This window comes from Drosophila navojoa, chromosome X (assembly GCF_054131105.1).
Source record: "Drosophila navojoa isolate 15081-1374.11 chromosome X, UAZ_NAV_1.0, whole genome shotgun sequence".
NCBI classification, from domain to species: Eukaryota; Metazoa; Arthropoda; class Insecta; order Diptera; family Drosophilidae; genus Drosophila; species Drosophila navojoa.
Genome location: NC_142895.1, coordinates 28,412,156 through 28,427,069, shown reverse-complemented (window position 1 = coordinate 28,427,069; position 14,914 = coordinate 28,412,156). Strand labels below are relative to the sequence as shown.

General features: G+C 39.6%; 5 protein-coding genes across 9 annotated transcripts; all 5 read left to right on the top strand.

Annotated features, from left to right (window-relative positions):
- The first annotated feature begins 106 nt into the window (after positions 1–106).
- On the top strand, positions 107–5,381 carry LOC108656566 (fatty acid hydroxylase domain-containing protein 2). The gene is made up of 5 exons (XM_018108702.3): positions 107–750; positions 1,844–1,917; positions 3,531–3,706; positions 3,813–4,267; positions 4,818–5,381. Exons 1-5 carry the CDS (start codon positions 446–448, stop codon positions 4,966–4,968), a joined length of 1,161 nt encoding a protein of 386 aa, XP_017964191.1. The 5' UTR covers positions 107–445; the 3' UTR covers positions 4,969–5,381.
- An 834-nt stretch (positions 5,382–6,215) lies between these two features.
- On the top strand, positions 6,216–7,204 carry LOC108655933 (fatty acid hydroxylase domain-containing protein 2). The gene is made up of 2 exons (XM_018107755.3): positions 6,216–6,949; positions 7,009–7,204. Exons 1-2 carry the CDS (start codon positions 6,216–6,218, stop codon positions 7,133–7,135), a joined length of 861 nt encoding a protein of 286 aa, XP_017963244.1. The 3' UTR covers positions 7,136–7,204.
- A 205-nt stretch (positions 7,205–7,409) lies between these two features.
- DIP1 (DISCO Interacting Protein 1) lies at positions 7,410–11,252 on the top strand. 5 transcript variants are annotated; one of them, XM_089264840.1, is made up of 5 exons: positions 7,441–7,573; positions 8,230–8,904; positions 9,553–9,805; positions 9,870–10,483; positions 10,553–11,252. In XM_089264840.1, the coding sequence occupies exons 2-5, from the start codon at positions 8,830–8,832 to the stop codon at positions 10,745–10,747; spliced, it is 1,137 nt and encodes a 378-aa protein (XP_089120966.1). In that variant the 5' UTR covers positions 7,441–7,573; positions 8,230–8,829; the 3' UTR covers positions 10,748–11,252. The 5 variants fall into 5 exon arrangements, with proteins under 5 accessions (XP_089120967.1, XP_017964195.1, XP_089120966.1 ...); XM_018108705.3 differs by having other exon boundaries at positions 8,230–8,928; XM_089264842.1 differs by having other exon boundaries at positions 8,230–9,043.
- A 114-nt stretch (positions 11,253–11,366) lies between these two features.
- LOC108656569 (NFU1 iron-sulfur cluster scaffold homolog, mitochondrial) lies at positions 11,367–12,555 on the top strand. The gene is made up of 3 exons (XM_018108708.3): positions 11,367–11,528; positions 11,587–11,867; positions 11,923–12,555. Exons 1-3 carry the CDS (start codon positions 11,461–11,463, stop codon positions 12,456–12,458), a joined length of 885 nt encoding a protein of 294 aa, XP_017964197.1. The 5' UTR covers positions 11,367–11,460; the 3' UTR covers positions 12,459–12,555.
- A 198-nt stretch (positions 12,556–12,753) lies between these two features.
- Positions 12,754–14,466, top strand: Ykt6 (YKT6 v-SNARE homolog). Its single transcript, XM_018108711.3, has 2 exons — positions 12,754–13,125; positions 13,240–14,466. Exons 1-2 carry the CDS (start codon positions 13,001–13,003, stop codon positions 13,712–13,714), a joined length of 600 nt encoding a protein of 199 aa, XP_017964200.1. The 5' UTR covers positions 12,754–13,000; the 3' UTR covers positions 13,715–14,466.
- The last annotated feature ends 448 nt before the right edge of the window (positions 14,467–14,914 follow it).

The following is a 14,914-nucleotide window of genomic DNA, read 5'->3' as shown; positions in this document are numbered from 1 at the left end:
ACATTGTGTTATCGTACATCGATAGACGCTCAATGTTGCTTTGACGCTGACGATACTATTGCACGCAAATACGTGCGCCTGTGTAAATTTAAGCTTTCGGCAAAGGGCCTAAACAGAAACAAGTTCAAAATAATCAAGTTACCGTTTTAGCGGCACATCGATTTTATTGTCAAAGGAGCTGACATACAGTTAACAGCAAATGCTAGCCCTTTGGTTTTCTAAAAATATTTAAAGCAAACCGCATTTAAATGCTGGGGAGCTCCACAAAATTCAACGGAAAAATCGAAGGGCTTTGAATGTCAAGGACATCAAAAAGCGTAGCAAAACAAACACGAACGAAAATAACAGGAACACCAATAAAGCGCGCAATACCCCAGTGAAGCCGATTAACGAGACTTACTTCATCCAGGTGGAATGTAAAATCAAAACCTAATCAATCACAGCTATGTCCAATAATCCAGCATATGTAGCGTCCGCTCAAAAGCCACCAAATGCAAACAACAACAGCTGCAACAGCAGTGGCATCATTAGCGCCAACAACGCAAACGGCGAATCGAAATTGGCGGCAGGCACTGCTGTCGCCCACACGTCCCTGGATGTTGGTGGGCCGGCAGCTACGCCACAGGCGGCTGGACAGAACTGGACAGACGAAGTGGATAGCCCGCTGTGGTTATCTTCGCTACATAGTGTTATATTTATTATCACGTGCGCCTTGGCCGCTTTCATATTGTTTCGCAATGTCCTGACATGGTAAGCATATGTAGCACTTTGTGTTCGTAAAGCTTGACACTTTCATGCATACATCATGCATCGATCACACGGTGAGCTTTAAAGCTTTAGGCGTTTCTTCCTATGCCTTGGTGGTTTACGGATCAACTAATTGAAAGTGTGAAGCTAATGTTGCTTGCCTTTACTAGTTCAACTTTAAATATGACCACTTCAAATCAAAGCCGTTTGAAATTTGCCTACGATGTTAGGGCTAACAGTAAATTAATTGATTAAAAACCAATCTGAGATTGAGTATTGTAGCTCAAAGCAGCGATTTATTTAAATGCTGAATAGTTTGTCTAATATAAAGCGCCGTTATCAGGTTTAACACTAGCACGAGTACACGACTTTACATACAATGTATATTCAAATTTAAATATTTTCACCGGAAAAAAATGATTAGACTCTACTACATACTATCAGATGGGAATGTATACTGACGTGATCAGTATTATAAATGAATATACTTGTACTGACTTCATGTACGAGTATTTATCAACTAATGAACTAAAATTTCTTCCGAATTGCATTTGAATACCACAGCAGAACGACTATACTTAAATATACATATATGCATAAACATATATAAAAAAAAACAGATCAATATAAATACCTAAAATATCTGCATAGTATGTATATTAAGCTAAAACTCACAATAGTTCCGAGATCATACGTATGTAGATCACTGCATATTTTCAAGCTGGATGCAAAGCTCACTGAGCTTCGAAAGCTTTATGTAACGGACGACACGCGTGTGTAGACTCATGCAAATATATGAGTGCAGTAAAGAAAAGCCTTTCTACGCCTCTCTCCCTCCCTGCTTCTTTCTTGCACTCTTTCTATCTTCCTCTCATTTTGTATGGCTTTGTACGCGCTGAGCTGCGCTTTCTCATTCCCCATTCCGACCCAAAAATCAGTTGCTTGACGGCCGCCGACTGAGCGACACCTAGAGAACAGTCGCTGCGCATTCTATTTATTTTATTTTTGTTTATATTTATTTGTTGTGTTTCTTTTTTTTCGATATACCTGTGCGTCGCATGGATAAATTCAATGAGTTTTCTTACCTGCCCACTAGGCATTTGCAGAGCTTCTGGGGCGCCTCCGGAGACTTTTGGCAATCGCAGTGGGATAAGTTCATCGACATGTTTGGTAAGTTGGCCAACATAAACACAACGATTGAGCGTGCACAAAAGAGAATGAGCAAAAAGTAGAAGCAAAGTAAAGAAGTGAAAGAACATTAAAAGAATCTCATCCACTTAGTGCGCATGCACTCAAGACTTTTAACTATGTATGTATGTCCACGCGTGTGTGTGTGTGTGTTTCTTTCTTTAATTTCGCTTGGCTTTGTAGTGTCAGATATCACAAATTGCACTTTTGCCTCACATCCAGAGACAACCGCAAAAGCAAACAGATTCAACAATAAATAGCATCTGGTTTGTTTACTAATTCGCACATGCACACAGATATATGTATATACATATACACACACACATGTCAACATACAGTCAAAGGCTAAACGGGGAGCGCTGATTACACTGTGCAACACAGTTCCATTGCTCAATTAAATCTTTATGCAGCTGCATACATATATGAGAAAGGCAAAGGCGCTTTCAAGTAGATAACAGATATTTATTTTTATGATTTATACTATTCAGTATATAGCTCTTTTTAAAAAGGTAGAGGATCCCATATTTACTGCATAGTGTTAAATATATTGTAAGTGTGCGATTGGAAGTGTTTATTTATTTAAGTGAGCGTTTTTTCATGCCCATTCAAATGTATTTAAGATAAAAAGAAAATTAAATATGAGCACAGCGGGGTAGGAAGTAAGGAAAATGAATGCTCTAAAGCTTTATCTAGGCCTGGGCCCGTGTTCATTCAAAGAAAATTGATGTGGTTTAACGTTGAAGAAATTGAGCATAGCTAAGCATAGGTTCACTCTAAACTTTTATACACAGATACAAAAGAGCCGTTAGAGTCCAAATTGAAGTATAATATATAATATATATTATTAATATTGCTCTCTCAGACGTTAAGCATACCTTTCATAGTTGACCATTAAGTTGACTCTACATATGTGAATATCTTTTAATAAATAAATAATATGCTCAACTATAGACAGATACGCAGATACGTACATATGTATGTATGTATGTATATGCCGGCATTCGCAAGCCAAAGGGCATTTAACTGCTAACACTTGGATCTATTAATATTTATTGCTTCTGGCAATACGTGATGGGATGGGATGGGTGTCATAGATCGTTTGATAGGTATTTCGAAATACTGACACTGAGAATGACGATAAAATGGCACTGAGAGTGATAAACTAATAAATTTGCTCATGAATTTTCATTTGATAATGACAAGAGTGATAAGAGTGATAAGAGTAATGAAAATACAAATGAAGATACAAAGGGCAGGGATAATGTTAAGGATAGGTAAATTGATCGTGAAATCACTAATGGTTATTATAACTGTAATATTACTGATAATGAAAAGGACAATGACATTGACTATGATAACTCTAATCCGAATGAGATTGGCCATAATATGTGTAGTGATAAGGAAACTTTAGTCTGATAATAATATTGATAATGATAGTTTGTTTCGGTTAAGTTAGATAAGATGTTGCCAATTAATTTAATAAGTGTGATAAATAAAATAATGGTATTTCATGGAATTGAATAATTATTTGATGTAGGAAAACCATTTTTAAAAATGTTTATTCATATTAAATTATATTTGTTCCCTGCTCACAGGCGATGATCCCATGGTGCTCTGGGTCTTTGGCACTACCATATTCACAATGATCGTGTATTGGAGCGTGGGCGGCATTTATACATTCATGGACTTGACCAATCGTCCGGCCTGTCTGCGCAAATATAAAATCCAGCCGGGCACCAATGAGCCCGTCGAGGCCGGACGCCTAATGAAGGTGACGAATGCGCAATGAGTTTTCATTCAGTTGATCATGCAGAGTTGAAGACTGAAATCTGTGAATGACGATGAGTATTATTAAAATGTCTCCCTTTGTGTTGCAGGTCATTTGGCGTGTGATTTGTAATCAAATATTTGTTGGCATACCGCTGGCGTTCCTCAGCTACAAACTGATGACGGTGCGCGGCCTGAGCGATATTCGCGAGCTGCCAACCTTCCACTGGGTCTGCTTCGAGCTGACCGTGTGCATACTAATGGAGGAGCTGGGCTTCTACTACTCGCACCGCCTGCTCCACCACAAGTACATCTACAAGTTCATACACAAGCAGCATCACGAGTGGACCGCTCCCATATCGGTCACGGCCATCTATTGCCATCCCATTGAGCACATCTTCAGCAACCTATTGCCGCCGTTCCTGGGCGTATTCCTGATGGGCAGTCACGTGGCCACCGCCTGGCTGTGGTTCGCTCTGGCCATACTCTCAACGCTGAACGCCCACTCCGGCTATCACTTGCCCTTCTTTCCTAGCCCCGAGGCGCACGACTTTCATCATCTGAAGTGAGTTTGGAGTTCAGTTCGCAATTAAGTTCCCGCCAGTCCATAGCAATAGCCGTTTATTATCTCTACTCTATCTGTTTGGCTTTTATTATAAAGCACTCCTTCATGAACTTGTATATGAACCTGCTTAGGCTTATCTAAACTTTATGGCATTATCAAATACTGATTCGCTTACATACATATACAGCCATAGCCATAAAGACCCTTCTGTCTGTGTATCCGTTAATCTTGTTGCTAATCACAATTCTCTCTTGATGTGTAAATTTAGCTGTTTCACATTATAGTCTCTGAGGCTCAAAGCTAACATATTGCTTGAAGCACTATATCATCTGTCACAGAAAAATATCCTCTCAAAGCAATTCCTCAAATATTCTTCGCATATATTCTTTCTATAGCCTAAACAAATTATTGATGGTTCTATAAAAATGTATAGTATATTGTTGAAAGATTCTCATCTTTTATTTAAATTATTATGCATATACTGTATATGTATATATACTTTTTTATTTATATACATCCATAGTTATTCATACAATCTGATTTCTTTCAGATTCAACAATTGCTTCGGTGTTCTGGGTGTCCTGGATCGCTTGCATGGCACCGATTCGCTGTTCCGTGCAACCAAATCCTATGCGCGCCACATTATGATGCTGAGCTTTGTGCCGCCCCGTGACGCCTTTCCCGACTCGACCATGAAGTGAAGTGAGCTCATCTGCGGGAGCTGGCGCAGGCCCCTCCCACTGCTCGTCTCTGTACCCTAGCTGCTCCTACACCCACACACACACACTCATACAGCATAAGGAGCTGCATTGTTTTTAGCTTTCTTCTGTTCCTTTGCAATTTCTATATGTGCACACGATATTGTGATAATAGCCAAGCTGGAAAATCAGATCGGGTATTACTTTTATAGACATCAAAACATTGATATTTATCAATTATCAACAACAACAAAAATGAGAACGTGCTGTAAATGTGTATGTTATAAAAGCTTTAAAACAAATTGATCTAGTAGTAAGCATTGATGTATGTACACTTCGCACTCAGCACGAACGAATAAAATTAATACAAAATAAAAGAATGAAGAAATATAAGAAATAAATAAGAAAGAACCACACTCGAAAGAGATTTCTTGAACTTTGGGCACAATAATTCGTGTACCCTCGCTGATTAAAAATAGAACTAATCTATGACTTTAATAATACCTAGCAATAGTTAATCTCTTATAAATGAACTACGACAGAACGATAACAATTTTACCTAATCAGTGAAAATGTAAAAAAGCAATTCCAATTCGAATCACAAAGCACTCTAAACTACCTACAATTTGAGAAACCACTAACCATATGGTTAGTGGAGAAACTCAGCTAAGTAAATTGGTTCCAAAAATAACAAATTTAAATCAGCTTAGTTCGAAAGTTTACTGAATCCAAACAATTTAAAACAGGCACCAAAATAGTTTTCAAGTTAGCCAACCATGATATCATGATTATAGGCAAATTAACTCAATCCAAGACTTCAACTAGAAATTCATCTTTCTTTTTCTTTTTCCCACCTCCAAGGCCTCTAAAAGAAATGTATGCATTTTATCTCGTATATTTTCAGTAGATAATAGATATTTTGTCATGAGATCATGGAGATTGATTGGATATCATCTTATCTGTAATTTTGTCCATTAAACAAAAACACATGTGCAGATATTACATGGTCTAAATATAATATTATATGTATCTTTGACTGTACTAAAAGCCATTGGGCTTTCAAATTCAGCAGGTCAAATGAGATTCATATTACGAATAGCTGCCAGAGCCGCCTTCATCAGTGGTTGCCGAAGTTTTTCCGCGACTTCACAAGGTGGCTTAAAAAGCTGATATGCCCATTCGATTGTAGAGTATCCTGTGCAAAACCCATATATCTGACGCGCTGTGCCCATAGCAGTTGAGATTTAGCCATGGTCGCAGCCACAATCCTCTCCAGCCTTGCTCTGCGCTGGCGCTATGCCGGCGAAGCGCTGCAGGCGCGCTGGATAGCGCTACTCGATGTCACTGGCGATGATCCGATGCGCCTGTGGGTGTACGGCACCACAATTATTATATTTTTCGTCTATTGGATCTATGCTGCCCTATTTACGATCATGGACATCACAAATCGACCGAAATTCCTGCGCAAGTACAAGATACAGCCGGGCCAGAATGAGCCGGTCGATCTTGGCCGTCTATGGAAGGCCGTCAAGGTGGTCGCATTTAACCTAACTGTGGTGAACTTCTTTACCACCTGGCTGCTCTACGAAGTGTCGCTCAGGCACAACAACATCACCGATATCCGACAGTTGCCAAGTTTTGGACGCATCATACGCGACTTTGTCATCTTTGTGATCATGGAAGAGACGATGTTTTACTACGTGCATCGCCTGATGCATCACAGATCCGTCTACAAATACGTGCACAAGAAGCATCACGAATGGACGGCGCCCGTGGCTGCTATGACCCTCTATGCACACCCCATTGAGCACGTGGTAGCTAATCTGCTCCCAGTGGGCATATCCGTCTCTCTGCTGGGCACTCACGTCGTCGTTGCCTGGGGCATTATATCCCTGGCAGTCATAAACTCGATGAGCGATCATACCGGCTACAGTTTTCCCTGGTCAGGCGGATCTGTTCGTTTCCACGACTATCATCATGCCAAGTAAGGTCAATTTTACTGCATAAGTTCATTGTAATCATCTTCATTGTACTCTCTCATAGATTCAATTACAATTATGGCGTTACGGGCTGGCTGGATAAATTACATGGAACTTATAGAGCCACCCATGAACAAAACAAGCCGCAAGCAAAGTCGAAGGCCAGTAAGAGCAAGCGCAAAACAAAATAAACTATATACATTTCACACAAGTTCTTGCATTTGTGTACCAGAGTACTGTACAGTAGTAATTTGTTCTCAGTTTCAGAATGAAAGATTAAATTGCCAAATAAATACAATTATTATTAAGGTATTTTTGTTTTCAACTTGTTTACATCGCAACCAATCAGGGATTGCTATCGATAATTATGGAGGAATTTGAAATCTCCGATTACGCACATGCTGAACGATAAATTTATGAGAGATGTGACCCATCGGCAACTTATGCCGATGACCAGATATCAGCTGTCCACAATCGATATAAGTATCTCTTCTAGGTTTACCAAAAAGGAAGAGTTTCCCTTAAGTCGTAGTAGTCTGCCGGAGTGTTAAATTAAAAGTCAAACAGTTAAAATGAATCGCAGTCGCAGGAACGTGGTAAATAAACAATTTGTTTCGGGTGGCGTTTATGTAAGTTGAAATAGTAACGTTTCTATAATTGTGTATATACATTCAAACACACATTAATATGTATTGAAATGTATTTCATGATCGATTATTTACTCACCAGCGTCTATTTAATTTCATGCTGTCTCAAATGAAAAATGTTTGCGTATTTGCGTACTTTTGCATATATAACAGAGCATCAGTACATCTCTAAGATCAATATGTGCGATATGTACGTTATACCTATGCATTTATAAAAAAAAAATATTGCGGCACACCAAGGTTTTATTTTCCCATTTTACCTTATTCCATCCATACATACATACCTACATTTGTATGCATGTGTGCTTCTACAGGGCGCATACATTCATGCAAAGGTAGTTCTAATCGATACTGGTATACATACATACATACATTCATTTGCACAGTTACAAAATTGCTCATCTCATAGATATGCATACACACGCACACTGGTGTTTTGTGAATGCGTAGTGTGTGTGCATGTGTATATGATGTATTCGCGCGTATATACATATATGCATGCATGTCCCCAAGTACATGTGTGTGTATGCATTCGCATTCATTTGCGTTTATGTTTAGTTCTTTTCACTTCTGTTTTCATATTCAAAATACGATTTCTGCAATAATAGTAATTCTATTTTTATTTATATAATTTACAGCGCACAAATTGAAAATGTGTGTCTCAATCCAATTGTGAATTCATTTGCAGTAGCCAATAAAAGTTTCTTTAATAGCAAGTGCCAAGAGTTTTTGTCCAGCCCTGAAAGTTTATTTATTTTATTTTTTATTGTTAAAACTAAATACAACACATACCGGGACAGACACACACACTCATAGAGAGACTGAGTGTTGGATTATGTATGGAAAAGAAAAGGACAGAGTGAGGGAAAGCGAGGAAGAGAGAGAGAGAAAACAGCTGGACTTGCTATTTTTGTTACTTTTGTTGCTGCTGAAAATCAATTCATCCAAAATTGTAACTAAAATTATTAGTTTTGCGTTAGATAGCGATGCTCATTTACTTCACTTGAGTACCCAAACGAAGCACAAGAACGCCTATTCGAGATGATCAAAGCCTGGCCTGGCCTGGCTAGTTTGCCAGGCTGACGGCGGTCAGCTGGGTCAGCTGCTGCCAGGCGCCAGGGGTTTGATTAGATGTGATTATGTGATTGACGCAAACCATCGATTGGGTTGGCTCATGGTTTCGTTGGTGCAGCGCGTCTGCATGATTCGTTTGGGCACTTTGGGTTGTAGGAGTGGTCATGGCTATTCCTGAACTATGGTTTTTAGTAGAATCCGCCGGTACACCTGCTGCGATTCAAGCCAGCGCCCACGCAGTTTGTAGATCCCTTGAATGGCATGTAAGACATTTCAAGACATTGGTATACATACATACATAAATAGTTCGCAAAGGAGCGACACAGTTGTCGGGCCTTTGCTTTTAAGCTTGAGCCATAGGCGTGGCACTCCATAACCGTAATCTCTATAATTCTAATTTTTATTTCTTTTCCTTATTTTTTTCATTTAAATTTCTTCTATTCATATTTTTATATATATAAATACAACAAATTATTTCGAAATTGCAAAAAAAAAAAAAAAAAAAAAAAAAAATCAGTAAATATCTAAAAGTATCTAAAAATAAAATGCTATAGTTATTGTAAATTCGTCTAAAAATCAAGCAAACAATTTGGCATTAAAATATTTAGTCTTTCATTAATTCAAAGAACACAAATATGCATTTACGCGATATAAATTATCAAAGCAATATATATATAAATTCTATGAATTAACGCACAAATTAAAAGACTAAAAAGAAATTACAATTTTTTTTTTTTTTTTTTTCTAAGAGTAATTAAAATAAGTATATGCTAGCTTAGGGAAAATTGCAAATATGTTATATTAAATGGATAAAGAAGAAAAAAAAAGAAAGAAAAAATGTATCCTGCACTGCTGTTCGCTCAATAATAATAGACCTTTTCGTTTAGAATCCAAATGTTTCCGCCGCTCAACAGACGCCCATGATGGCTGCTATGCCAGCCAAGCCCCAGCCGCAGCCGCCAGAGATTCCAGAGGCGATGAGCGTGCCAATGCCAATCAAGGAGGAGCCCATGGCTAATGTCAACGATGGCAACGACGCCATCGAGATGAGCTCCACCAACGAAAACAGCGCCATGGAATCCGACAATGGTGGCAAAATACCATTTAAGAAAATATTCCAAAAGCGCAAGAAGTCATCGGGTAGGAGTTGAAATCGCACATCAAACCAGCCTAAGTGAATTGAATTTAATTGATTTATTTGTAGAACGCACTCGCGATAAGAAATTGCGGCAAAATCGGCAGCTGCGCAAGTCCATGTTGCCCAAGAACGCGCTGATGGCCCTCAATGAGGTGAAGGGCATTAATATTAGTGACTTTACCATCAACAGCAATCCGGATGGCGGCTTCACGGCCATTGTCACGGTGAACACCAGGCAGTACGAGGGTAAGGGCCCCTCGAAGATGGCCGCCAAGAACTTGGCGTGTGAGAAGGCCTTGCGCGATTACATCATTGCCAAAATGACGCCAAAGCCGAAGAAACCAGCGACAAAGACGGGTGCGGAGCAGGACGTGAAGAGCGAGGGCGAAAATGAGCCCATGGACACGGAGAGCAATGACAATCCGCCAGAGGATGAAGTGCCGATGTTAAACCTGGCCTCCTTTGCCATCTACAAGCTGTTCGCCGAGTGGGAGCGCGAAGGCTACATTGTGCCCGAGATGCATCCGTCATCCACAAACTCATCGGCACCGCAAGCCGATGCCAGCTCGCAGAATGCTGCGGCAGTGGTCGTCACCCCAAAGGAGCCCAAGAAGCCTCCCGTTCGTACCGAATTGCCCCTCAACTGGGAGAGCATGCATCCAGCCACATTGTTATGCGTGGTAAGTGGCCTAATCCGCATGCGATTTCAAAAGCTGGTTTTTCACATACCTTGTAATTATCATCCACAGATGCGTCCGGGACTATCGTATTTGGACTACGGCTCTATCGGTGAGAAGCCAAATGTGCTGCAGCGGCTGGGAGTCATCGTGGACAATCAGGAGTTCACAGCTACCGGGCGATCCAAGAAGATTGCACGGCGGAATGTGGCTGTCAATGTATGCAACTCTTTGTTCAACACAAATTTCATATATGAGGAGTACTAGACAGTGTATGCATATATAGGTATTTATATGCATATGTATCTTAGCCGAGTCTTAGAAGTGTAATTATTTAATATGTCGCTACTACATATTTATATTTTTAAAGTTATATTGTTTTCCTGTAATCTGTATTTCTTGCTGTCTGTCCATCCGGGATAATCATAGTTCGATGAATGTTGAGGACAGCAGACTCGGCAAAATACAACAGTTTTGTAGAACCAACCAAATTTAGAGATTTCTAGAGCCAGAGTTAGGGAAGTTTTAGAATATCAAGAGAAACAAAATCAGTATGTCTATCAGTATGTTTTCGAGCTCGGTTGGATCCGATCGTAACGCTCTTAATTGTTAATTGTTTAAATTATACTTCAACAATTCGACATTATCGTAAAAAAATGTGCTCACATTGGACGCACCGCGTGGGGAGTTTATAAATATAGCATTAATACAGATGTATGTAGTTTTATCATTATTTTTTTCTTAACACTAAATAAATAAAAAAAAAGAAAAACTCAATTTGTCTACGTTACTTGAATTATTACTAATCGGATTGAATACGTTAGTCCAAGAATTAATGTAATCGATAGTAGTTAACAATGGTTCAACTATCGAGTTACATATTCAGCTATCTGGCAACATTGAGCCCAACAGCTGATCATTGTTAGTACATAAGAGAGCAGGCTCATCTATAGAAATTATAACAAATAAATTAGTACGCAATGTCGAAATTAATTTCATACGCTACCAAGCACACTATGCGTAATACGCGCCTTGTTGCTAACCCAATGTACGTACGAATATTGTTTTATCGAATTCACAAAAGAAGCTCACAATATCGTATTTAGTTGTCAGCATGTAGCCCGGGATCTCGTTCAGATGGGCGCATCGACAGCCGCACGTAACTCATATTCGACTCTGGCCGTCGGGCCAACCAATCAGCCGGTGCTCCGGCCAGCTGGAGTTGCAGTTCCGGTGCTGGGCCACATGGTAAAGCGCAGCATGTTTATTCAGACCCAGGATACACCGAATCCGGACAGCTTGAAGTTCTTGCCCGGTGTGGAAGTGCTGGGAAAAGGAAATACGTACGATTTTCCCAGTGCCGCGGCAGCTCATTGTAGTCCGTTGGGTGAGCTTTGGTTAATATATTATTGCTCAACATCGTTAAAACCAGCTGCTTGCAGCTAAGCTACTGTTCCGTGTGGAAGGTGTCCGTGCTGTATTTTTTGGCGGCGACTTTATTACCATATCCAAGGAAGAATCTGGAGAATGGGGCCTTATAAAGCCTGAAGTTTTTGCAATCATCATGGATTTCTTTGCCAGCGGCTTGCCCATACTGCACGAGGCACGGGCCAATGCAGATACCGAGATTCTGGAGGACGACGATGAGACGGTTATGATGATTAAAGAGCTGCTCGACACGCGCATCCGACCAACAGTGCAGGAGGATGGCGGCGATATTGTCTTTATGGGCTACGAGAACGGCGTTGTAAAGCTGAAAATGCAGGGATCGTGCTCATCCTGCCCGAGCTCGATCGTAACTCTCAAGAATGGCGTTCAAAACATGCTTCAATTCTATATACCCGAAGTCGAGTCCGTTGAGCAGGTGTTTGACGAAGCTGACAAAATGGCAAACAAGGAATTCGAGCGCTTTGAAAAGAGTTTAAAGCAAAAAGAGTCAACTAATGCACCCGTCAGCATTGGTGGTACACCAAATTAATAGTCTTGATTGTTACTATCTTTAGTAGGCTTAGAACCAAATATGTTTACATAAATATTTGCTTATAAAGTTTAAAAAATGTACAGCTTCCTGAATACATTGATTGTCCTGTTGTGATTGCGTATTGTAAAAGGTAACCCATTTTTCTGTCTTTATTTGCGAATTATATTGGGCAGTTTAACCCACAAATCATAGTAGTTTAACGAGCGCAACAGTGCCAACTTATATCGATATCAAAGTATCGCTTTGATTACACGTCGTCGTTTACTTTTTTGATAAACATTGCTATCGATATATGTATAGACATATGTATATGTTAAACTAGCTGTGCGTACTCACACAGTAAACGAAGACGCGCATTAAACAAATTAATAGAATTCGAAAATTTTATCAGTAACAAAACATATAGAACTGAACTGAAGCCCACCTTCGCAATCGAATTGAAATCAACCAAACATTCGCAGACATTAACAGCGCTGTACTTCGAGTCAAGTGTAACCAATTGGACGAGAATTTTTCAGCTCGCATACAAATCGTAAAATATGGTTAGGCTTTTCACACTGAGTGTATTTTATAAGGGTGCCAGCGAAGCGCGCCTATTAAAGACAACCTCGGACTTGCAGTCCTTCTCGTTTTTTCAACGTGGCACAGTCAATGAGTTCATGACGTGAGTATTCAAGAATTCGAGTTTTGGCTCGGCTTTTTACGGCGACGGCGCAATTAGCCCCGTCGCTGACCTATAATTTGGCCCATTTATCACATATGCTTGTGCACCTCGCAGCTTCGCGTCGAAGACTATTGTGGAACGCACCCAGCCGGCACTGCGACAGTCCGTCAAACAGGACGCCTACATGTGCCATGTCTATGTGCGGGCGGACAACTTGGCTGGCGTTCTTATCGCCGATCACGAGTATCCGCATCGTGTAGCTCACACGTTAATCACAAAGATATTAGATGATTTCTCGGCTACGGTGTCGGCCGACCAATGGCAGACCGGGACCGAATCGAGCATTGCTTTCGATTCGCTGCCTGCGTTTCTAGTCAAATACCAGGATCCCAAAGAAGCGGATCCGCTGACGAAAATGCAAACCGACCTGGACGAAACGAAAATCATTTTAAAGAGCACAATTGAATCGGTGCTGGAGCGCGGCGAGAAATTAGAGGACATGGTCACCAAATCCGAGCAACTATCCATGCAGAGCAAGGCCTTCTACAAAACTGCGAAAAAGACCAATTCCTGCTGCAGCTTCACCTAAGCCACAGCAGGCTCAGAGAACGAATCAGAAGCAGAAAAAGAAACTGAAACCGAAACACCACAAACAAACACCAACCAGAAGAGGATGGGCATATTGCAAACGGGCTTAGAATTTGTATGCTTTTTATATAAAATAATTAGTTAATTTTTTATTATACTATACTATATGTACTATACACACATTAAGTATTTATACGTATGTTCAATGTGCAAATGCGCAAACACACACTCGTGTGTGTGTCTGTACGGCCACAGTGTGTGTGTGTGTGTGTGTGTGTTTGTGTGTGTGCGTGCGTGTGTTTAATGTTCAACTTGTCCTCTTGTTGTGTCTGCATGTCTAGGTATAATGCTACAGAAAATGTTATATATATATATATATACATATGCAATTATACCAATACAATTATGATATACATACATATACGCATGCCTATGTGCACATATACACCCATATATATGCATACATGCAGAAAATATGTATACAGGAGTGTGTATATGAGTATCTTGTATGCAATATAGGATTATGTGTCTATCTCCTTCGATTATGTGCTCTCGTCGCTTTTTATTTTAACAGCTTCTGTCGTGTCTGCCGCCCCAGTCAGTCCCCGTCGCCGATTTAATTAGGCTCGCTGGGCCTGTATATATTTAAGGTTGCACTAAGTTTTAGACGGCCTAAGCGACCCCTAACTGCCGAATACTCAACAGATACCCAAACAAAACAAACAAAAAGAATAAACAAATTGTTAAGCCAAACCTGAAATGTTTTAGATTCCCTTTTGCTCTCGTCCCTGTCGTACCTCTTTGTTGCAAACGCCATCTGCTTCTTATCAGCTTTGCGGCCTTATCGCATAGTAAACATTGGGCAATAATATTCCAGCTGATTAGTGTCATGCAAATGCTAAATACTTAATTACAATTTTCTTTTGTTAATTTAAAGCAATTAAAACATTTCCAAACTTTGTGTTCAAATAGAAAATTATTTATATTTATTACTTTCCTTGTATATTAACACTTTACATTCTGTTTTATATTAACATATAATTATTGTTTATTATTTCTTTTTTTATATTCATTATTACATTTTATTTCCATTATATTTTCTTTCTATTCATTTTTATTTGCCTGTATTTATTTGTTATTATTCGTTAATATTTCATATTTTTATTTGACTTGTATAAGTTATTATTTGATTTATTAATTT

Bases quoted from the DNA above. Each gene is read 5' to 3' on its own strand.
- LOC108656566 (XM_018108702.3), top strand. From the start codon at position 446: ATGTCCAATAATCCAGCATATGTAGCGTCCGCTCAAAAGCCACCAAAT. The intron at 751-1,843 runs GTAAGCATATGT...CCTGCCCACTAG, and splicing joins TTTCGCAATGTCCTGACATG to GCATTTGCAGAGCTTCTGGG. The intron at 4,268-4,817 runs GTGAGTTTGGAG...GATTTCTTTCAG, and splicing joins CACGACTTTCATCATCTGAA to ATTCAACAATTGCTTCGGTG.
- LOC108655933 (XM_018107755.3), top strand. From the start codon at position 6,216: ATGGTCGCAGCCACAATCCTCTCCAGCCTTGCTCTGCGCTGGCGCTAT. The intron at 6,950-7,008 runs GTAAGGTCAATT...ACTCTCTCATAG, and splicing joins CACGACTATCATCATGCCAA to ATTCAATTACAATTATGGCG.
- DIP1 (XM_018108705.3), top strand. From the start codon at position 8,830: ATGGCTATTCCTGAACTATGGTTTTTAGTAGAATCCGCCGGTACACCT. The intron at 8,929-9,552 runs GTAAGACATTTC...CTTTTCGTTTAG, and splicing joins GTAGATCCCTTGAATGGCAT to AATCCAAATGTTTCCGCCGC. The intron at 10,484-10,552 runs GTAAGTGGCCTA...TATCATCCACAG, and splicing joins CAGCCACATTGTTATGCGTG to ATGCGTCCGGGACTATCGTA.
- LOC108656569 (XM_018108708.3), top strand. From the start codon at position 11,461: ATGTCGAAATTAATTTCATACGCTACCAAGCACACTATGCGTAATACG. The intron at 11,529-11,586 runs GTACGTACGAAT...TATCGTATTTAG, and splicing joins CGCCTTGTTGCTAACCCAAT to TTGTCAGCATGTAGCCCGGG. The intron at 11,868-11,922 runs GTGAGCTTTGGT...AGCTGCTTGCAG, and splicing joins AGCTCATTGTAGTCCGTTGG to CTAAGCTACTGTTCCGTGTG.
- Ykt6 (XM_018108711.3), top strand. From the start codon at position 13,001: ATGGTTAGGCTTTTCACACTGAGTGTATTTTATAAGGGTGCCAGCGAA. The intron at 13,126-13,239 runs GTGAGTATTCAA...TGCACCTCGCAG, and splicing joins ACAGTCAATGAGTTCATGAC to CTTCGCGTCGAAGACTATTG.